Raw genomic sequence first — 24,534 nt, forward strand, 5'->3', positions numbered from 1 at the left:
TAGCAGAGATCCCGGCGACTCAGCTGAGGGTGCCGGGAATCCAGGAAGGTCTCCCAGTCGAGATGGAGTTCTAACTGGGAGGAACCAGAAGACTACCTAAGCCATGGACTTCTATTTCCTTTCTTGAGATACGGTACTCTGGACTGGGCAAAGGGGGAAGGAAGGAAGGACTGTGTCTGTTTGTGGGTGTTTTTAGGGACTTTGAGATTCTGGTAAAGACATTAGTTCACTACTTTAAGTTAGTATAACATTAAATAAACATTTCCTTTCCTTTTCACAAATCTCTGGCATTGAGAGACGTCTTTCCTCTGGCAGCGGACATAACGGACCCGGGGCCTTCTTTCAATAATAGTATATTGTCCCAGGCCCCCCCCGTTGTGCTCTGTAACATCTTCACTCCCCATGTTCATTGCAGCATCATGTACAATAGCTAAGACATGGAAACAACCTAAGTGTCCAAAAATGGATAAAGAAAATTGTGAAATTCATAAAATTCTCCACAAGTTTGGATGTTCTTTATGTTTACAGTGCCAGCAAATGGGTGCTAGATAATACACACAACTAATCCACCTAATGGAAACACTGAGTTTTTAAAAATTAAGAAAGTGATTTTCTAGCAACAGCACACATACACACAGGCCTATTATGGGCTTGGTTAGAGTATTCTGAGAGCTATAATTATTAAGTTCCAGTACTCTAAGAAGAGAGACCACATCCTGGCCTGTGGTAATTTACCAGAATTTATGCTGGTCAATGGGGGTGAAACATTGCTACAGATATATTAAAACTGAATGTAACAAAAGAAAAAAACTTTTTAAAAAATTCATTAAAAAACTACTGAGTATTAATGTAAAATTCACAAAAGTACTATAAAATGTTAGCCCATAAAAATATCCCATTAACATGTTAGCAAACAGTGAGATTATTTCTCTGAAGAAATTTCATATGTGGGGTGCGGTAATGCTGGTGTCTGCCAATCAAAGCACATTCTTCGTCCATTGAAGGCTGACCATCTATCTATTGGTTTAATCAGTCAGGAATACTTGAGAGAATAGTCACATTAATATTGAGCACATTAGTCATATCAGTAATAAAAAAATCACATCGGTACTAGTAATAATAACCCCAACAGCTGTGAGTCTGAAGAACATTTGGTGTTTGTTTATACATGTATATGTGTATTCTGAATCATCCTCTCACATGACACATTACAGCATGGACTCAACCATATAAGGCTCTGACTTCAAACCATCTAAATGAGTTTGTTTTTCAAAATACCCCAAGTTCTTATTTTACTGCTACGTCATCTCTAGTACTCTGGCATGGATATAGGAAAGTTTCATAAGGGATTCCAAAACTTTTGTGTGTTTAAAGCACTTGGGTAATGTATTACATAAGAAGTATGGCTGATTTTTTAAAAACAAATATAGAATTATAATAAATACTATATACATATGTAAATACAAATATACATACAGGAAGGTAGGCAAGCAGCATGGTTAGTACTTGAAGTCAGTATGGTATTGCACCATGATTTAGAATTCTTTAAAGTTTTTTTCATGGACATACCACATAGTACTTAAAGTAAGTTTTTGGCTAAGAATTTAGTTTTGAGCCCTGGCTGGCATAGCTCAGTGGATTGAGCGCCGGCTGGGAACCAAAGTGTCCCAGGTTCGATTCCCAGCCAGGGTACATTCCTGGGTTGCAGGCTGTAACACCCAGCAACCGCACATTGATGTCTGTGTCTGTCTGTCTGTCTGTCTGTCTGTCTCTCTCCCTCCCTTCCCTCTCTAAAAATAAATAAATACAATCTTAAAAAAAAAAACATTTAATTAAAAATTAAAAAAAAAAAAAGAATTTAGTTTTGGTGACCAAAGGTTAAAGTGACATAACAAAAAATGCTAGAAGTATCTGAAAAATATAAGAACAGCTATTGACTTGTTTCAGTCATGCTGAGTTGCAAAGAAAATTTGATCTTAGTAGCTGCATATTGAATGTTACAGTGTCATCTTTATTAACAGTAAGAATAACTAAACATAAGGTGTAAAAAATAAATTTCGATTCCTCTGGTGTTTTATGCTAGAATTTTTGGTTCATCAAGTCAGAGGAACAACTCTTAAATGTCTTCTATGTTCAAGATAATGTACTGTGGAAGACATAAAGAAATTCTTAAAAATATTTTTGTCTTTAAGGAACCAACAATTTAGCTGATTCTAAATTGTAGCTAGTTGATGTCAGTTGATTATATTTTCATTGTTTTTATTATCCTTTCAGAATAAAAGCTAATTTTTTTATCTTTTATTTTTAGAGAGGGGTAAGGGAGGGAGAATGAGGGGAGAGAAACGTCGATGTGAGAGAGAAACATCTAACAGTTGCTCCTCACATGCACCCCTTCCAGGGACCAAACCCACAATTCAGGCAAGTGCCCTGACCAGGAACTGGAACAGGGACATTTCCCTTTGTAGAAGGATGCCCAACCAACTGAGCCACACCAGTCAGGGCTTTTATTTGTTTGTTTATTTACTTATTTTTTATTTAAAAACCATATTTTAAAAAATAAAATGTAATATCATTTTAGCATGAATTGTGTTTTTGGTCAATAGTTGAGATGGTGACATTCAAAAAATGTTTTAATGTAGGGGAACTCTGCCCGCAGAGCCCCCCCCCCCCCCCACTCCCACCTTCCACCGCAGATGAGAATAAGTCTACCAAGACATGATCTGCTTGGGGAGGAATGGTGGCTGATCTCTCAAAGGAGAAGGGCCAGGAGCCTTTTCCACCATGGGCTTTTATTGGGTTCCATTTGCACAGGAATACAGGTAAAGCTCATCAGTCATTGTCAGGTAGTAAGGACACAACAACAGACAACACACAAAGAACTATAAGGGCTTATTCTAAGTCAGAGTCAGATAGCTAAAGGGCTATAAACCTTTGGGGAACAAACTCATTTCATGCTTGGACCCTTATCAGAAAACTGAGGACATTCTTAGCAAAGCGGGTTTCATAGAATTTATGTATTCTTTCTTAGGCCTTATGTATTCTTTCCCTGATAACCCCAGGGAACTCCCTGTTCCTGCCCAGGGCTCCACCATCTTCCTGCATTGATTCATGCTTAAGTCAGGTGGGGAATGCAGGCAGCCAAGAGATTAGGAGACTTCTTACAGACAGAATGAGGGCTCAGGCTATGTCAAACCCGAGGGGTGAGGGTCCATCACCTCTTTTTTCTATAGCCCCCCCCAAGTCCTTCCCTGAGGGCTCCTTTGTGACCATGCCTGTCTTAGGTCGTCCATCCCTTGAGGAATCTTACGTGTCATTGGCTAACTAGTCATCCACCTGGGGTCAAGCAGGGTGAAGTAAAGGAGGCAGCGGTGGTACCACTGACAGGGAGATAAGCTTTGTCTCCTTAGTGGCTTATGGTCCCAAGGTCTCTTTACTCAGCCTTAGCCATAGGGGGTTACAGCTTCTGAAACCAGGCAGGGTGGTTCCCAACATTTTAAAAAAGTATTTTTAGAAAGTTTAGTCTAACTACTATAGAATGAAGATATGAGTTGTTAAAAAATAGAAGCACAAGTATAATTTTGAATGTGAGAATTCATGATGAATATTTTTTTCAAATTGTAAGAGAACGCTTATTTACAGTAGAAAGTCACAGAGATAGAAGAAGTGAGCCATAGAAGAAATAGGCTCAGGAAAAAAGTTAGAGCAAAAGAAGGGCCCTCGGAGGCTTGGAGCTTAGGAGAGAGAGAGAGACGCTGGGGAAAGGAGGGTGTAGGGAAAGGCATGGACCTACTTCACACAGAGAGAGGCACACCAGTGGTGGTTTTGCTTATTGTTAGTCACAAGAAGAAAAGGCAATGTGCATGCATCATTATAGATCTATTACTACAGACTGACAGTTGAAATAAATAAATCCATAGGGGCAATGGCTCAGGGACATTGTTGTCATGTATGCAGTGCATCAATTTAGAAAGAGGTGAGAACTACACAAGTGTTCAGAGAACTTTTCAGGTGACTGTAACACTATCAATTCAAAGTTACTTTTTACTGTACAAGATACAAGAACCAAGAAGTATAAAATATTATTTAGAACAAAGTAAATCCCCCACCTTAGTTCCCTTCTCAGAAGAAAAGGACTGCTACCAGTTTCTTATAGCTAAACAGTCTTCCTTTCTATGACCTTTCTTCTTCAAAACATTTTACTCTTCCTGCATTTTCATTTCAATTGCCTCCAACCTTAATCCACACACTTACTTACTCAACATATAGTCCTAAAGAGGATTATGCTACAAACTTCACACTCCAAAACAGGTTAATGTAATTGATAATGGAGAAAATAAAATAGAATAAGCATTGCTAAGAGAATCACTTAAAATGGAGTCAAGAAGCTATTGAGAAAGTGGGACCAATGCATATTTCATGCCTTATTTCTTGTAACTATTATTAAGTTGCTGACCTGTTGCTAAACTCAGCTCAAAGCCAAACAACAAACACACCAGATCAAAGATTGCTACATGGACGTTTATAAAATTTACAGGCTCCTAATCACGGTGACCAGACCATCTGCATTCTTTACCTTGAAAAAAAATCCATTGTGACAACTAGCATCCTTCATTTACATAACTGGCCTAACCAATCCCAAATGACCTAATCAACATACTTCATTTACATAGAGGACCTTAATGGGCACAGCTCTTACATTTTGCCCTTTATAAACCTTGCCTTTCTTTCCTCCCTTCGGAGCACAATTAGGTTGCTACCTGAATCTGTGTCTGGGGTTGCAATACTTCATTTGCTAAAATAATTGCTTTTTAGTCTTTACTGTAGCCTAAACCTTAGTTTTTGTTAACATAAATATAAAACTGCTAAAATTAGCCAATTTTTCAAGATGATGTTAAGGGTTAGATACTTTTCTTCAATTTGAGAAAAAATCCATTTTTATCAAGGTGTATTTTCATGACTAGAGTGGTTTATTTAAAACAGTCACTATACCAGAGTGAGTGGGAATAACCTTATTGAGTTATACAAATCAAGCATGCCTTGGGGCTAAGGTCACTGTGGTGGCTAAATACTGGGGCAATGTGGAAATAGACCTTGTTGAGTCACCCTTAGGGTCTAGGACACCTAAAGTCTATTTTTTAACATATATTTCATTAATTATGCTATTACACTTGTCCCATTTCCCCGCCTTCATTCCCCTCCACCCTATACACCCCCTCCAACCTGCATTCTCCCCACTTTAGTTCATGCCCATGGGCCATACATGTAAGTTCTTTGGCTTCTACATTTCCTATACTATTCTTAACCTCCCCCTATTTTCTACCTACTATTTATGCTACTTATATTTCTCTGTACCTTTTCCCCCCTCTCCTCCTCCCACTCCCCTTCTGATAACCCTCCATGTGATCTCCATTTCTGTGGTTCTGTTCCTGTTCTACTTGTTTGCTTAGTTTGTGTTTTTGTTTTAGATGTGGTTGTTAATAATGGTGAGTTTGCTGAAATTTTACTATACATGTTTTTTATCTTCTTTTTCTTAGATAAATCCCTTTAACATTTCATATAATAAGGGCTTGGTGAAGATGAACTCCTTTAACTTGGCCTTATCTGAGAAGCACTTTATCTGCCCTTCCATTCTAAATGATAGCTTTGCTGGATACAGTAGTCTTGGATGTAGGTCCTTGCCTTTCATGACTTGGAATACTTCTTTCCAGCCCCTTCTTGCCTGTAAGGTCTCTTGAGAAATCAGCTGACAGTCTGATGGGAACTCCTTTGTAGGTTACTGTTTCCTTATCTCTTGCTGCTTCTAGGATTCTCTCCTTCATTTTTACCTTGGCTAATGTAATTATGATGTTCCTTGGTGTGTTCCTTCTTGGGTCCAGCTTTTTTGGGACTTACTGGACCTCCTGGAAGTCTGTTTCCTTCACCATATTGGGGAAGTTTTCCTTCATTATTTTTTCAAATAAGTTTTCAATTTCTTGCTCTTCCTCTTCTCCTTCTGGCACCCCTATAATTTGGATGTCGGAACATTTAAAGATGTCCTGGAGGTTCCTAAGCCTCTCATTTTTTAAAATTCTTGTTTCTTCATTCTTTTCTGGTTGAATATTTCTTTCTTCCTTCTGGTCTACATCATTGATTTGGTTTCTTTTTCGTCAGTGTTGGTTCCCTGTACATTTTCCTTTATTTCAGTTAGCATAGCCTTCATTCCTTCCTCTAATTTGTGATCATATTCAACCATTTCTGTGAGCATTCTGATTACCAGAGTTTTGAACTGTGCATCTGATAGGTAGGCTATCTCTTCATTGCTTGGTTCTATTTTTTGAGCTTTGATCTGTTCTTTCATTTGGGCCTTTTTTTTTTTTTTTGTCTCAGTGTGCCTGTTTTGTAGTGAGGGACGGAGCCTTGAGTGTTCACCAGGGTGGGGCAACCCTTATTACTGCATTGCCACACTATATGTGGGGAGGGGCCTGAGAGGGAGCAATGTGCTTGCTCTGCTCTCTGCCGATTTTCAGTCGCTTCCCCTGTTACCCACAAGTGAACTGGGCCCTTCTGGTGTTGCTTCCCTAGTGGGTGGGTTTGTATACATTCTAGGACCCGGTGGGTTTCTCCAGTGAACTCTCCTGTGAGGCTGGGAGTTTCTCCCTCTACCTCCTCAACCCCTGCAGGTGTTTTCAGTCAGAGACTTTGAGGCTTTGTTTCCCCGAGCTGGAACTCTGGGTTGCTCAATCTGTCTCGCTCCCCAGTTGTTCCTTCCAGTTTATCTGTGCACGAATGTGGGACCACCCACTCTGCCAGCTGCCACTTCACTGGGTCCGCCAGCTGTTGTCTTGCCACGAGTCCTCTCCCCACGGCTGCCCAGCTCTGCTCCTCCTGCTGGACTGGATACATGTTTCTTCTTTAACTCCTGGTTGTTGGACTTCCATACAGTTCAATTTTCTGTCAGTTCTGGTTGTTTTTTGTTTTTAAATTTGGTGGTGTCCTTTTGGTTGTGTGACGAGGCACAGTGTGTCTACCTGAGCCTCCATCTTGGCCAGAAGTCTGTTTTTGACATTGACACAAATTTGAAGAAGATACAACTTATGTGATTCTTAATTTAGAAAGCCAAAACAAAATATATGACCTGCCTAAGACTGTGAGAATAAAGTAAGTATATTTTGTTACATAGAATTAGGCAAAATTCTTCTGTGGACTTACTAAAAGTGTATTTAGCTAATATAAAGTTATTGTATATTACAATCTAATGTTTTACAATTTATTATTAAGCTAGAGAAATCTCTTAAGGAAATAAGTTTCCAGAAAAATACTAGTTTTTGTGTATGGCCACTAAGCCACTTAGCGTGGAAGAGTGCCAAGGCTCATGATTCGGACTGACTAAAGTTGATTTCATTTTATGTAACTAGTAAGTCAGCAAAAAGAAATGCAAAAGATTAAACAAGGTATAATGGTATCAATGAGTGAAAGGGGTTTCCTCACACTTCTCTTTTTCACCACAGAGTTATGTCCAAAGTTCTGCCACTGAGAAGCCCAATTCATCAAGGACTGATCCTATTACTACATGAGAATTTATTTTTTACATTACAGTGCACCATTTACCCTTACTGAAATGTAAGCTTGGCTACAGCTAACCAACCCTATAATATGACCATACTCCAAAAAAAGAAAGTATTCAGTTATAAGATAATTCAACAAATATTTATTGAATACCTTCTAAATTTTGAACACCATACCAGACATTGGAAAATGAGCAATTTATTTTTACATTTGGGTTGATTTCTTTGCCAGAGATATATTACATATTTTGATGGAAATTAGAGATTCCTATGTTGTTTTATTTAAATGGATCAAATATCTCAATAATACTAGATACATTGTTTTATCAAGTAGCACATTGAACTGTGGGCCAGGAAACATTTTCTCTCAAGGTATTATTGAAGGATATTTTACATTATTACAGTGATACTTATTTATTTAAGAGCTTATTTATTTATTTTTAGACAGAGGTGAAGGGAGGGAGAAACATCAGTGTGTAGTTGCCTCTCACAAGACCCCTAACCAGGGACCTGCCCTGCACCCCAGGCATGTGCCCTGACTGGGAATCAAACTGGAACCCTTTGATTCACAGGCCTGTGCTCAGTCCACTGAGTTATAACAATCAGGGCTCACAGTGATATTTAAATAAACATTCTTAGGGATATGAACTCACATACTTCTAGGTCATTTATAAACTCACATATTCCAGACAGCTTTGAAATATTCTTGAAGACACCAAAGGCAGTCTAACCTATCTACATGATTTAAAAGAATTAAATCAGGTACTTATTTGTTTTTCAGTTATGCTGATTTCATGATAACAGTAAGAAGCAAATAGCACCAACATCCTGTTCCCCTAATTCTTTCATGACTGGCCTCAGGGTAGACTACTCTCCCAGTCAAAGCTATCTTCTTTTCAAGGTAGATATGACTGGCTACTGAGTTTTTAATGACTCTTCCAGGACCATGGCTTGTCCATAAGTCATCCACATAGTCCTCTCTGAGGAAAAGGGCTAAAGAGGCAAGATAGTGTCTTGGCACTAGTGTTTGTAGCTATAGTTCAGATTTTACATAATGCTCCCTAGTTTGTTCTATCTTTCAGAAGCAGGCACTTGTTCTATTCTGCCAAGTTTGTTATATAATGGGCAAGGGCCTTTGCAGAGTGAAGATACATTCAAAAAGAAATACCTAAATGCTTGATCTTGCTTAGGAAGACAAAGTTCAGTAATATATAGAAAATAAAATACTTTCATGGGCATGAGGTGCTTGACCAGTACAAATGTTCTCTAACTCACTATATAGTACATTCTAATCCAAAGCATTTCAAACTAAATTCTGACTTTTTCTCAGGAGGGCATAATCATAAACATTTATAATGTAATTCCTTATTAAAGACCTGGCATATCTTCCCTTTTATCTATCCAAATGAGACAATTTCATAAAAACCTATGTCTCCAACTTATCATTTCATAGATAATTGTTGGTATATAATTTTTTAAAAGAAGATTTATTTAGTTATTTAGTTATTTATTTATAGAGAGAGGGGAAAGGAGATAGAAAGAGAGGGAGAAAACATCAATATGTGGTTGTCTCTTACATGCCCCTTACTGGGAGCCTGGCCCACAACCCAAGATTGTCCCCTGACAGGGAATAGAACCAGAGGCCCTTTGGTTCACAGGTCGGTGCTCAATCCACTGAGCCACACCAGCCAGGGCTCTGTTCTTAATATTTATAATACTGTTTGTTTTAAATTTTTTTTATTGATTTGAAGGAGAAAAACATCACTTTGTTGTTCCACTTATTTATGCATTCATTGGTTGATTCTTTTATGTACCTTGACTGGAATTGAACCCGCAGTCTTGGTATATTGGCAGAATGCTCTACCAACTGAGCTACCCAGCCAGGGCCAATAATCTTTTTATAATACAATGAAACCAAGACCGTAGCACACGCCCATGTTATGGGCTTAGTAGTCACTATGTAAATTCTATCTCTTTAATAAACCAAGTTTCCAATATTATGCTTTCATGTCCATATAATACAATATTAAGGTAAATCTACACCTTCCACAATTATTTTCTAGGTAAGTTATTACATGACAATTCAAGACATCTATTGATTATTAGGTAGAGCCATATGAAATACCAATGTGTGACTATTTTTTACCTACAAAAACAGCAATTTAATTTGATTCTACTTAATTACATGGTGGTTTCAAGAATAATGTATGTAACCTAATAAAAATCATAATAGAGAAATAGAGGAATCAATTGCGATAATCTAGAATTTAATTCTGACCAATATATATAAAAATTGTTTTCCCTCATTCAAGATCATCAAATTTACATGGTTTTCATATTTAAAATCTTAAGCTATTAATTATGGGCAAGGCCTGAAAAGTGAGAAAATATATGTACAAACTGGGAGAGTCCATTATGACCATATTTTTATTTCAAGAAACAAATGCATTTTTTAAACAGAAAATGGTAAGATAATAGTGTTAAACTTTGGAGTTTCAAGGAAAATATTTTTAAAAAACATAGCCTTATTTATTTGTTAGCTTTAAATTATTTAAAAATACTGATAAAAACTAGGAAGAAAACATCTTACCTATAACCCATAGACTATTTAACATCCCATAAAAAAAAGACTCTCTAATTTCTTTTCTCTGAAATAGCGTATGCTAAAAAGATTAGCTAGATATACTTAGCAATTTGTTTTTAGAAAAATAAAGTCAAACTGGTTTGTAGCTTGCTTTAATCATGGATACTTTCCTGGTCAGTACATAGATCTGCTTCAGTGCTTTTAATAGCTGCAAGGCATTTCACCAAATGCATGCTACATAATGTATTTGATCATTTATCTACCCTTGTAATATTTCTTTTTTTAAATATATTTCATTATGTCTGTATGATTAGTGAAAACACCGTGGCCCCTTTGCACTGGTTTGTGGGCTAAGGTTTGGTAAATTTTGAGGTCATTAAAGAATTTTCCTGCCCTGGCTGGCATAGCTCAGTGGATTGAGCGCGGGCTGGGAATTAAAGTGTCCCAGGTTCGATTCCCAGCCAGGGTACATTCCTGGGTTGCAGGCCATAGGCCATAACCCCCAGCAACCGCACATTGATGTTTCTCTCTCTCTCCCCCTCCCTCTCTCTCTCCCTCTCTCTCTCCCTCTCTCTCTCCCTCTCTCTCCCCTCACTTCCCTCCCTAAAAATGGATGAATAAAATCTTTAAAAAAAAAAAAAAAGAATTTTCCTGAAAAATACAACTTAGAAAATACCCTACATTTATATTAGACTATTTGTGAAGAATCAAAGAATCACAGAAAGAAAAGCTAGAAGAAACACACATAGTACGCTAAGATGGAGAAAGAAGTGATTCTCTCATGTGTTTATATTATTGATGAAACATCCAACCCTGTAGAGAATTTTTGTAAGTTTATTTGAGCCAAACCAATGACAATTCCTGGGAATCAAAATCTCAATGGATTGAGAACATGCTCCCTAGAATGGCAGTTTTACAGTTTATTTTATACATTATAATCAAAGGAGGAAGCATAAGGAAGGTTACATGAAATTCATTGGTGGTTCATTAGGGAGGCAGAGAAAACGAAGGGGGAAAATATCTGAGACTGGATAAAGAGTTAAATGAAGTCCTGGCCAGGTAGCTCAGTTGGTTAGAGTTTTGTTCTGATTCACAGGGGTTGTGGCTTTGATCCCTGTCAGGACACATTCAGGAAGTAGCCAATAAATGTATAAATAAGTGGAACAACATTGATGCTTCTCTCTCTCTCTCTCTTGTTTTTTTTCTCTTTAAAGTTAAAAAAAAGAGTAAAATGAAGAGACAAATATTCCTACACTGGTATGTCCAGAATAGTTAATGGTTACAACACATAGAGATGGCATTTGGGCAACAAGATAACAATGAGTGGTCTGTGCTCTGGAGGGAGATTGTGCTCTGAGGAGTCTGGAAAAAGGGGGATTACTCTGACATTCTGAAGGTATGTTATCTTAGATGCAAAAAGACAATAGACAGGTTCAGGTAAGGTAAAGAGTGACCTTTGTGAAGAAAGATACTGGCCTAGGATATGACAACCTGCCATGACTTGCTTTTAGTTTAAAAGTTTTTAATTTCAGATTATCCTACGTGGTTACTTTAGGTCTCTGAGTTTGTAAGTCCCATTATGTAGGCCTCTTTTGAGTTTGCTGGGTTTAGTACATGACTCCTTTTCCATTCATAATATTTATAATGACATAATATTCAGAAGAATGGATGAGAAAGCTAGTTACACAGTGAGACTTTTAACCTCATAAGGTGAAGGTGTTTCAAGCCCAAGACTCCCAGTGTATGTTAGCCCTTACATTTTTTATGCTTTGAGGATTAAGACATTTTGAGCTAAGGATATGGTAAAGTGCCTTGCAAGCTTCAAAGGGTCATAGCAGAATAGGAAGAGCAAATGTTTAGTTAAATAGGTTTTCTTTGATAACCTCTCAAATAGGTAGGGCCCCTAATTCAGCAGAATTTTCTCCTGAGCCCTAAAGATGCAACTAGAGCAACTAAAGATGCCCTTAGCTCAAAACAATCCACATACCACAGAAGCATATCTTGGGGTAACTAGCTCAGAACCTCTAAATAGGTTAATACACCTTTGAAATAACCAGCCTTAAGAGAACGTAATTTTGTTAACTATCCTATAACCTAATTCCCATGTTGCTCTCTCCCACCTTCATATTCCCTTCTTACTTCAAATGCATAAAAGAAACTGCAAAACTGTCATTCTCCAGAGACTTTGAGATCTTGCTCCCTGGCAACTGTCAGTTTGACTCAAATAAACTCATAAAATTCTTTTTAAGTTTGGACGTTCTCATGTTGACAGTAGCATTGGCATTGCTTTTTGAGATTATAAATTCAAATGAATGGCCCCTACCTTAATACTGAACTAGATGGCATGAGAGGGAGCCCAGGACTCTGTTTTGTAAGCTCTCCTGGATTCATCTCTGGATTCTTATGCATGTTAAAGTTTGAGAACTACTGCTTCAGAGTTCAGCCTCACATGATTCTTGTATGAGCATTTCCATTAATGATCATGAAAGGATCCAGAGGTCATCTACAGGGCTAACATACTCATTAGGCATAGGAGGCACAGTGCCAAGGGCCCATGATACTTTTAAAGTCTTATAAAAAATGTCTTAATGTGCCCTGGCTAACATAGCTCAGTGGATTGAGCGTGGGCTGCAAACCAAAGTGTTGCAGGTTCGATTCCCAGTCAGGGTATATGCCTGGGTTGCAGGCCATGACCCCCAGCAACCGAACTCTGATGTTTCTCTCTCTCTCTCTTTCTCCCTCCCTTCCCTCTCTAAAAATAAATAAGTAAAATCTTTAAAAAAAAAACAAACAAAAAAAGCCTTAATGTTATTTCTTTAAAAATCAGAAGAAAAAAATAACAATGATAATAATAAATATGTAATAGTAAATCCAGCCTTGATTGTATCTTTACACTAAAGCAGCTCTAAAACTAACTAATGTAAAAATTAAAAATACAGTTTTATATACAGCACTCTAACTTTAGCTTAAAAATAGTTTAATGTATTTCTTGTGAAGGAAGGGCAGCAAAAGTGCCTAGGGCACAGGAAAGTCACAATTTAGCCCTGATTACCTGAAGACTTGACTGTAAATTAAATGTTGACACTGGAGGTGCCTGGTAGGAACTGATTATTATAAGAAATGTGTTATGAGGATATATTCATTTAAAATATTTAAAAAATTAGTTTGGGACAAAAAGTATTGACTAAAAGAACTCGAAATTTTTATAAAAGAGCATAAAGCATGGTAGTATTGAACATGAGCAAAAAAACTAGGTAATCAAGAAGTTGAGAGTGAACTGAAATATTATAATGTAGAAATTATGTTAAAAAAGAAATATATACTTGTAACAGAAACATACATTATTCTCATATAACACTTGCTGAAGAACAAAAATTCAGCCTAGTAAATTTCAAGATCTAATTGGCTTTATTGAAGAATTCATGAATCAGGTAGTATTTCATCTAATACTTAAAACAGTACCCTCTAAAAAAATAAAATAAAATAAAAGGACGTTATGAGGAGTTGCACAAAATGGAAGAAATGGGGCAGTCCCTTTCAGAAAAAGCAATGGGTTTTACCAGGCAGATTACCTCACTAGTGCTGACCAAGAAATTCCAGATTGATTGAGATTGCTTTATCCCACTCCTAGAGTTTCTGATTAGTGGGCCAGGAGTGGGCCTGAGAATTTATATTTTTAACAAGTTCCCAGTCGATCCAAAAGCTGCTTGCTGATCATGTGACCACACTATGAAAAACATTAAACAATCTTTGAATTTCTTTCCAGTTCAATTATTATTTTATGAGTTTGCAATTATAAGTGAAATTATCATTTTTCATATTCAGGTATAAGATTAAAGATATTTTCAGAAATCACTGTTTTTTCATATGAATATGATCCACTAAGAATTGATAGCATCTTGTATCTTTTTAGGCAGGATTCAGGCCTAGAAAACTTTGACTTGAGGACATGTGCCTAAAACTTAGATGTCCAGAAGGTGTCCGGCCATGTAATATGAAAAATAGAGACAGTTACTGAAGAAGATACAAGATACAAGAAACATTGTACATAGGGCAGTGACACCTCAGTCCCCTTTAAAGGAGTTATCTTGTGACCTCACATGGTTCTCTCAGTGACAATCAGTTGCCCCATCATATTTTCCTGAATCTCATCGACAGTCTGAAATCTCTTCCCTTTCAGGGTGAGTTTAGTTTTGAGAAAAGCCAGAAATTGTGGGGTGCCAAATCTGGGCTGTAAGGGGGTTAAGTCACTTGGGTGGTTGGATGTTTCACCAAAAAACTGTATGAGATATGATATATGAGTGAGTGTATTGTTGTGATGAAGCTGCCAATCACCAGCTGTCCATAGCTACAGCCTTCTAAATCATCTGCAGAGGAATGTTCAAGCTTAATGCAAAAATTTGATACAGCTTCATTGCTCTACTTGCTTAGTCATTTTGAATGCAATGGCCATGCAGTGCACATGCTCTCTCAACAATGGCTACCACCACCCCCACTGACTAGTACAGTGAAGTCATCATTGTTCACATGTGCACATTCCAGTCTACTCTCCTTGGTTGCCAAGTTACATCAATGTTGCACAAACCATTCTTGTTATATTAACAATGGTTGGATGACTTTTTCCAGAAAAGCTTTGTATATCAAATATATATTTAGTAGATTTACAAATATTCAGTAGCCCTTCTTTATACATACATTTTGAAGCTCAGGGATGTTACTGAAAATGTCCTTGATTTTTAGAAATATGACTAATTATAAAATCAGTTCTCTGAGATACATGTTTAATTTTATTAAAAGTCTAGCATGTCTTTATTGTTTAATTTTACCAAATTGCATTCAGATATCATCTATCTTTTAGTTGTCACATTAGACACAATTCTGGGATAAAAAGTAAATATAATGGAGAAAAGTTAACTATTGAAGTTCAAATGAATGGGTAATTACAGTGGATACATACAATAAGCTACTTTACCTTTCTAGTTACTTTATTAAAGAAAATTTGGAGGAAAAAAAAAACCAAACAAAGCAAGGGACTGACAACCCAAATTCTACTGTCTTTTCCCTTACTCTGTTCTCAAGGTTGAACCCTGGACTTACTTCTCCTTTAGACTCAGTAATTCAAACATCCCATCTCCAACCATACCCACTATGACTATTTTCAGTCTCATTGTAATCCCTAAACCTTGACTCCTCTATTTTCTCTCTATCTTTATTTCTCTCCCCATCTGGTTTAGATTCCATGATACATTATTTCATTTATTCTTTCTTAATTATATGCTCCACTACCTTGCTTTTCTGCCCTGTTCCTGCTCCCCTCCCCTAAAACCTTCATCCTGAGTAAACCCTGTTACCCACCTTCCCTGTTGGGTCATAGGAGGGTGAGCATCCTTGAAGAAAGTCACCCAAGAGAGAAGTCTGGTTCCACTATAACCCCATGACTGCCTCCTCTCAGGGAACTTTTGTATTACCAGCCTTTCTACCAGGTCATCAAATCAACATGCTCTCCAACTGTCTACCACAACTGTTTCAAACTTCTCCAACCCTTTTACTATCACTTTCAGTGGAATTCCTAGTTTCCTACTTCAAAGAGAAATACAGCACACAAGAAAAATATTCCCTTTGTTTATCAAAACTACCAGCATCTGTTCTCACTCATTCTATTTGTTATTTCTTACTGTTAAAATAGGGGAGACTCCATCCTTCTTTAACTCAGTCCCCTCACGTATTCTGAGTACCTTCATGATCTCCACTGTCCTCAGTCCAGTAGAATTAGTCTTTTTTTGCAAAAGAAGGTGCTAATTCTACTCTTTATAATTTTTAGGATGTTTTGACCATACTATCCATTTGAGAGCAGGCAACATACCAGCATAGCTGTAGCCTATTTAAATTGTACCAGAAACATGTATTCAGAAGGCCCCATATTAAGAATTCTCAGTTCTCCGTGCAGTCTGGGTCCTGTGAGAAAGGATGATCACTGGTGATGACCAAAAAACTAACGATTTTAAGGCTACCCAATCATCCCACGCAAGCAGAATTCAAAGGAAAACAGGACTGAGACAAGGAATAGGATGAGCATGAGATGCTTCCCCAAGCTACTTCTCTCCTGAGACTCTTTGTTCAATGAATAGTTTCAACACTATTTCACTAACCAGAAAACTAGGAATTGCTCTTGAATCTCTTTTTAAATGAAAACTTTCTGAATACATCTTGAATCTATTCATTTTTTTCATTTCCAATGACCCCAACCTAGCCTTAGCCACTGCCACTTCTAAGAAAAACTATATATTTATTTAAATTTGTTTTATTTTTTGATTTTCTCTAGAGAGAGGAAGGGATGGGGGAAGGAGGGAGGGGAGGGAGGGAGGGGGAGAGAGAGAGAGAGAGAGAGAGAGAGAGAGAGAGAGAGAGATTGATTGTGAGAAAGTTAGGTTTGTTGCTCCACTTATTTATGCATTGCTTGGTTGCATCTTGTATGCCCTGACGGGGATCAAAACAGTAAACTTGGTGTATCAGGGCCCTCCCTACCTACTTCATTATCCTCATCTTACAGCATTTTCACCTCAATTAAGCTCCAACCACTTGTATTTCTTTCAGTTCCTCAAATGCTTCATCTTTTTTCTATGTTAGAGCCTTTGAACATGTTTTACGCTCCATCAGCAATGCACTTTTTGTCTAGAGTCTTCCTCCAGTAGGTTAATACTTGTTTGCTGAATGAATAAACAAATGAATATAACATATTTAAAATAACCTTTCTCAAGGAAAATTCAAAATTGCAGAATTCTAGAACCCACACTCCTCAGAAACCATCCAATACAACCTTCTGAGGGGTCCGGAAAAGGTCTTTGCCCCAAGTAACTTTGTGGTAGAAACCTAGGAAAAATACCCTAAAAAGGATCATCAATCCAGGGGTGAACCTAAGGTTTGTCTTTGAAGACTACAATAGTGAAACAATTTGACCTGTTTTGAGGTCAGAAGTAAGGCCTGAAATGGTAACAGATATATAATAACAAACTTTCTCTCTCTATATGGCTACAAATTTTTCCTTTATATCATAGTTGTTTCCTTTATTTTAGCCAGATTTAAAATACTGTATAGGCCCTGTCCCATGACTCAGTTGGTTAGAGCATCATCCTGATGCATCAAGGTTGAGGGTTTGATCCCTGGCAAGGGCATTTCAAAAAGCAATCACTGAATGCATAACTAAGTGGAACAACAAATTGATATTTCTCTCTCCTTTCCCCTCTCTCTGTAAAATCAATAAATAAAAATTTTAAAAATAAATTATATATAAAACTGCTTGAGTAAACATACTTTATTCTGGTAGAGCTTAAGAGTTGTTAATAAAACAGTAACCCAGTTTTAATATACTTTTTTTTAAAACATAGTTATCAATAATGTTCTTTTAAACACTACACTTAGAAGCAGCCTATAGGTAGACCACGACTAAATGAAAATTGCAGAAGACAATAGCAGACTCTGTAAGTTATATCTGGCAGATACTTTATCAAGGGCTATGTGCCTTTGTGTCAGGTGAAATGAATTCTGAGTGACCAAAATGGTTAGTTGTGGTCAGCCCCACCCAAACTTAATACCTAAACTGATTTCAGTTTCAGACTGCCTCAGGATTGCAATGTTAAATGTTTTAACAAGCCATTACAGGTGATTTATTTGCATGCTAAAGGTTGGGGACCATTGGTTTAATCCATATTTCTCTTTGAAAATTGGAATTTTGGAGTTCCACAGAGATTAGGTGAAATTAGTAACACAAAAATAAAACAATGACTTTGTCTGAAAGACACTACTTGCTTAAAAGACATCTTTTATATAATTTCACCTTGTTTCCCAGTCCATGTGTTCAAATTTTCTGTGGTTACTGTAACAAATTACTAACTTAGCAATTTAACAAAAGCTTATTATGTTACAGTTCTGAAAGGTCAGAAGTCCAACATCTGTCTCCTGGGTTAATTCAAGGTGTCATCTTTGCTTTTTGAAAGCTCTAGGAAAGAAGCAGTTTCCTTGCCTTTTCCACATTCCTTGACTCCTGGCATCTTCTTCCATTTTCAAAGCCAGCATATACGTATTTTAAAATTAGTGATTATTTTTTGAAACTAAATTTTGAAGTCTTTACAAATGAGTCCAGTCACCACCTCTGCTTATTACCTACACACTTCAGTAGCACACAGTCATTGGCGCAGACTATGTCATAGAGCCAATGCCAGTCATACAAACGGATCATCCAATATCCTCAAGCAACACAAATTAACAAATTACAATAAATTATACTTAAGAAAGATTATTATTTCATTTTAGGACAAGAATTTAAAAGAAGTTTTAAATAAAAAGATTTTCTGCTTGTACCTTGGTTAACAGGACAATTCAACTAGTTAGAACAGTTCATTCCCCCAAAGACAGTACTTAATCATATTTTTTCTTCATCATTTTAATTCTCACTTATATATAGCATAATTTCTTTTTAAAAAGATGAATAGTGAGAAATTTAAGGGAAATATTCAATTAGAAGACTACACACTAAAGGAGTTCAGTTTCGGGGGTGGGACTATGCATTACTTCTTTTAACTTTTCTGTGTTTTTCAAATTTTCATTATTGAACATGTCCTATTTTTATAATGATAAAACAATGTAAGAAAAGAAAAATGATCGTGATATAGTCACTTGCAATTAATTAGAGGCCTGACTTGTGAAGTAGTTTTTGAGTCTCTAGGACATAAGTGATAGGCCTTTTTTTTTTTTACAGTCACGTGAAGCACACATAGAATCTTCCTTGATAAATTTTTTGAAAACGTCTTTAAAAATGAATGAAGACCGCAAATCATTTCGAAATTGCTGACTGCACTGCCTCACTCTACTTTTCCTCTTTAGTTTTGTTATGGTGTAAATTCTCAGGCTTCCTCAGACAAGTGAACTTTTAACATTATATTGAAGGTAATTGTGGTGCCCCAGAACCCCCATTTCATCACTGGCCTGGGCGGGAAGGAAGCGCTCCCGCACTGGGTCTGCCACCGGCCCTGGGCGGTGGGCACTTGGGGCGAAACTTGCCTAGGCCGAGCCGGCGCCGCGGAGGGCCTGCCCTACCGAGAGCCGGGGCGCAGGGCTACACCAGTCGGTGATCGGGCAGCCGCAGCCCGCTCCTCGCGCGAGCCTTGCCCGGGTTCTTGGGGGAAAGCGGGCCGGGGACTGCGGCGTCGGGGCGGGGGCGGGAGCCGGCAGCACCGTGGGGGAGGAGCGGCGGCAGGGCAGCGGCGGCTGGAGCTGCTGTCGCGACGGACGCGAGGCGGTGGCAGAGACCCACCCCTGTCCACAAGGACAATCGCAAAGGCCACCGCTGATGCATTCGCCCCTGGGCGGGGTGGGCGGACAGCCGTAGCGCCGGCGACTGCAGAAGGAGCGAGGGGCCTGAGGAAGCCTGACAGTAGAAGCCCCAGCGCGGCGGGTGCGGCCATTTTTACGGCCAGGGACGAAAGGGAGGCGTGTTTGTGCGCCTGCCTTTAACCTCTCTTCCTGGGGGCCTGTGGCTGGGGAAGTTTCTCAGGCGGCCTGGGTGGGCGGTGGATGGGGAGTCGTGGGCCGAGAGGAACTGGGCCTGGAAAGCGCCGCCGTCGCCGCCGCCGCTCTCATTGCCCCGGTGGGGCCTGAGGAGAATCCGGGTGCCGACAGGCCTGGAGCGTCTGGCCTTCTTTGTGTAGGCCTGTCTGGACTGGGAGCGCCGCCCGCCTGTCGGCTGAGTCCTAGGCCCGCAACCCTGAGGCGGTTATTCTTCTGCGGCCCGGCCCCTCTTCCCGGCGAGCGTGGCGGCTGTGTGGGCCATGGATTAAGGAGGAGGCGGCGTGGGAGGAGGAAGATGGCGGCTGGCAAGAGCGGCGGCAGCACAGGGGAAATTACTTTTCTGGAAGGTACTTCTATATCTGCCCTTGCCGGGGTGCGTAGGGAAATACAGGAAAATGTGTGCCCCCCTCCCGATACCCGGATATTCGGTTATTAACACTGAGTAGGTTCGGCGGGGGGGCGGTGGAGGTACAGGGGGGCGGGGGCTGCCCGGGCTATGGCGGGGAGGGAACGTGCAGTGAGAGCGCTGGGTTCGAGTCCGTGGGTGCACGGGTCGTGGTCCAGACCGGGCTGGCGAGAGGGAACGCCTAGATCCGGCTGCGAACCGGTTGGGTGGGCGTCCTGTGGGAGTGCATGCGTAAATCTGACATTTTTGGGGGTTTTTTTGGTGGTAGCCTAAGGATGAGAGCAATTGCCTTCGGGTCTTGTTGGGTGTTCATGGGAAGTTTCAAATTGCTACAGTTGGGTGAAATTGGGGGCCAGTCCAAGCAGGAAGGGAGAGGTACTTCTACTGAGTCAGTTGTATACCCCCTGGTCCTTCTCTTTCGCAAAGCTGCAGGCTTCCTTTTGCAGGCATCGTTCACATTAGGCCTGGCCTTGTCTGGTATTCTTACAAAATGTATTTTGCTAAGCATATTTTATAAAATAATTTATCAGAAACAAGAGAATGCGATTAACAAACTGAATTTTGGGACAGTCACCAAAGCTAATAGATAAAGTTTGGATGGTTGCATTTTTGTTCACTTGTGAGGGCCAGTTAAACATAGCTAGTCTTAAGAAAAACTGTATCTTGATTATTGTTGGGAATGGTGGTAATGGGTAACAATATTGACTCTTTGCCCATATAGTAAGTATATAAGGACCCCCAGAATACAGCTAAATTCATTGTAGTTGAGGACAAAGAACTTTAATGTTCACTTTGCTTAGTTTGACTATGGGTTCAATTTCACACTGGTAATTGTGTGTATATACACACAAAACGCTTAGGAAGATGAGTGTATCTGCTTGTGCAGTAATTGTTAAAAAGTTGAGTAATTAACAAGATGATTTTCATATGCAGTATAAGTGATACTTTTAAAAAATAACGAATAGAAACACTTCTAAGTTAATTAAGAGTGGTTAACTTTAAGAGGGTGTTGAGGGATGATGGGTCATGCGTTGTTTGTGGCTTTATTAACAAGACCCTGAATAGTGCCTGAAACACAGTAGTTACTTAACAGTCTAATGAAAGAATAGGGACTAGTGGATGTGGGAGGGAAAAGAAATCTTAATTTACTTAATTCTTCTTCCATGAGTATATATCAAAGCAAAAGGAATCTTACTTTGCTATACAAGCCAGCCTTTGTCTAAAAGTGATGTGAATTTTATTAGATTCTTAGTGAGAAGATATGGAAAGCTTGTAAGTTTTTTCTGGGAACATTTAACATTATCTCTGTTTTACCTCTGTTCTAGTCTGGGCAGAATAGGTGCCTATTAGAGGCTGGGGGGTATAGCTTGTGTTACAGGTGGTGCTATGTGCGTCATATTTTGTTTTGGTATTGAAACCTCAAAAGATGGCTTACTGATACTTATTATATTCCATAAGCAGATGATTGTGCTTTTGTGATAAGTTTTGGGCTTCCATGTGCTTCTTAAGAAAAAAATTTTGATAGGGAAAGAGAGCAGTTTGTTATTCCACTCACTTATGCATTCATTGGTTGGTTCTTGTCTGTGCCTTGACCTGGACTTGGACCCCGCAACCTTGGTGTATCTGGGAAATGTTCTAACCAACTGAGCTACCAGACTGGGGCCTCTCTGTATACTTCTGATTCAGTGTAAGTTTTGACTAGATGAACATAGGCTAGAAAGAGCACAAATAAAGCTAACAGACACAGGACTGATGCGAATTTCAAGCTGTTACTTCAGTTTATTCTAACTTAAGCATCTGTGAATGTCCAGGTGTGATGAGTTTGAGTTTCTTTATGTCTCCTTAAGCATTCTCATAAAGAAAGCAAATGGTAACTTGTTTAGCGTGGGGGCTCATTGTCTGCAGAGCCCCCCGTCTGCACAGATGAGAATAAGTCTATCAAGACATGATCTGCTTGGGGAGGAATGGTGGCTGATCTCTCAAAGGAGAAGGGCCAGGAGCCTTTTCCACCATGAGCTCTATTGGGTTCCATTTGCACAGGAATACAGGTAAAGCTCATCAGTCATTGTCAGGTAGTAAGGACACAACAACAGACAACATACAAAGAACTATAAGGGCTTCTTCTGAGTCAGAATCAGTTAGCTAACGGACTATAAACCTTTGGGGAACAAACTCATTTCATGCTTGGACCCTTATCAGAAAACTGAGGACATTCTTAGCAAAGCGGGTTTCAGAGCGTTTTATGTATTCTTTCTTAGGCCTGATAACCCCAGGGAACTGCCTGTTCCTGCCCAGGACTCCACCGTCCTCCTGCATTGATTCATGCTTAAGTCAGGTTGGGGATGCAGGTAGCCAAGAGATTAGGAGACTTCTTACAGACAGAATGAGGGCTCAGGCTATGTCAAAGCCGAGGGGTGAGGGTCCATCACTCCCTTTTTCTATAGCCCCCCCAAGTCCTTCCCTGAGGGCTCCTTTGTGACCATGCCTGTCTTAGGTGGTCCATCCATTGAGGAATCTTACCTGTCATTGGCTAAACAGTCATCCACCTGAGGCCAAGCAGGATGAAGTAAAGGGGGCAAAGGCAGTGCCCCTGCCAGGAAGATAAGCTTTGTCTCTTTAGTGGCTTATGGTCCCAAGGTCTCTTTACTCATCCTTAGCCATAGGGGGTTACAGCTTCTGAAACCAGGCAGGGCAGTTCCCAACAGTTTAGAATATGAGCATAAAGGAATGCTAGGATCTCATTTTATGAGAGAATGGTTTTCACATATGATTTTCACATATTTTACTGAATTTTAAAAAATAAATGCAATAATTGCTAATTTTATATTTTTATGTTTAATTCTTGGGTTCTTTACATGTAATGAGAAAATGCTCCATTGTAACTTGCCATGCATTTTGTATTACTATGTTTAAACATGTTCAAAATATTTCTTCATAGGCCAAATATCTTCATAGTATACTTTCCTTAAGGTCCAGTAGACTTCTTGAAGAGCTGATACAGGTTTTCATTCACTCATGAAATATTTATAGCAGCCTACTTAGACACTGTACCAAAGTGACTATAGCAGTACACAAGATAGTTAAGGCCCTTGCCTTCATAGAACTTATACTTATTTTAGTGGGAAGGACTCTTAATAAATAGCAAAAAATCAGTCCATTTAGAATAATCTCACCCTAAGTTTTCACATCGTTTTTTTCTTTATTCAGGTCTGCTCAGACCTGACAACCTACTTAAAGTGTCACACTGCTGCAACACATATAAACACATGGTATTCCCTTTTAGCGTTTTATTTTTCATATAGCATTTATCACATGAATTTATATTTTCATGTTTTTCAGTCCTACAAAAAATAAGCTGCATGAAGGCAATGAACTTCACTTTTTCACCTTCATATTTCTTGCATCTGGAACATATTTGTTAAATAAAAAAGATGGCAGTCATATGATTAAAGCTGTGGAAGAAATATACATGCAGAACAGTGAAAGAACGAGAAAGCCATTTTACATGGGTTTAAAGTCAGGAAAGGCCTTCTGAGGAGGTGACACCTGAGTTAAGGTAACACCTTAACTATGGGACACTTCAGAGAGGATGATGCATATAAAGTTCTGAGATGATAATATATGATTCCATTTGTTAAAAAGGTCATTATGGGTGAAATATAGCCAGCAAAGGAGAGGGCGATATGAAAGAAAAGCAGCAGATTTAACACACAAGTCATGAGTTTTTATTTCATTTTGAAAAGTGGGAAGTCATTGAAGAGTTTGGGGCAAAGGGGTATCTTTAATCACTTTAATTTGTCTTTAAAAAAATCACTGCTCAGTGTGTGAACTAGAGAAGAGCAAGAGTAAAAGTGGGAACGTGAGTTAGAATATTATAGTAGTTAAAAATACAGTGTTAGGATAGGAGTAGCATTGGAGATTGAGGAAAAGGAGTGGATAGATTCAAGATATATTTGCATGTAGAGCTAATAGGATTGTAATGAATTGTAAAATTGAGGATCAGAGTAAAGGAGGAATCAAAGATGACTCCCAGGGTCTTTGAGATGTTGGGAAGTAATTTCAATTTCTGAGATGGAGTAGGCAGTAGAGCAGCAAGAAGTAAGTTAAATAGTTCTGCTTTGGTCAAATTGAATTTGAGGTGTCTTTGCTTTAAATTATGTTTTACATGCTTTTTAAAAAAATATATTTTGTTGATTATGCTATTACAATTGTCCCATTTCCCCCCCTTCACTCCCCTCTACCCTGCACACCTGCCTCCATCCGCATTACCCACTTTAGTTCATGTCCATGTGTCATAAGTTCTTTAGTTTCTACATTTCCCATACTATTCTTACCCTTTCCCTGTCTATTTTCTACCTACCATCTATGCTACTTATTTTCTGTACCTTTGCCCCCCCTTCCCTGCTGATAACCCTCCATGTGATCTCCATTTCTGT

General features: G+C 38.9%; 1 protein-coding gene across 6 annotated transcripts in view; it reads left to right on the plus strand.

Moving 5' to 3' along the window:
- The first annotated feature begins 19,325 nt into the window (after positions 1–19,325).
- Positions 19,326–24,534, plus strand: part of SENP6 (SUMO specific peptidase 6) — a 112,643-nt gene continuing 107,434 nt past the window's right edge. For 2 of the 6 annotated variants that reach the window (XM_036024364.1, XM_036024365.1), the window contains exon 1: positions 19,427–20,039. In XM_036024364.1, coding sequence (XP_035880257.1) covers positions 19,988–20,039 — 52 coding nt within the window. In that variant the 5' untranslated portion in view covers positions 19,427–19,987. Of the gene's footprint in view, positions 20,040–24,534 lie in introns of all 6 variants that reach the window. The other 4 variants (XM_028510889.2, XM_028510890.2, XM_028510888.2 and 1 more) reach the window with 4 other exon arrangements.

The sequence above is a fragment of the Phyllostomus discolor genome, chromosome 4 (assembly GCF_004126475.2).
Source record: "Phyllostomus discolor isolate MPI-MPIP mPhyDis1 chromosome 4, mPhyDis1.pri.v3, whole genome shotgun sequence".
Lineage (NCBI taxonomy): Eukaryota > Metazoa > Chordata > Mammalia > Chiroptera > Phyllostomidae > Phyllostomus > Phyllostomus discolor.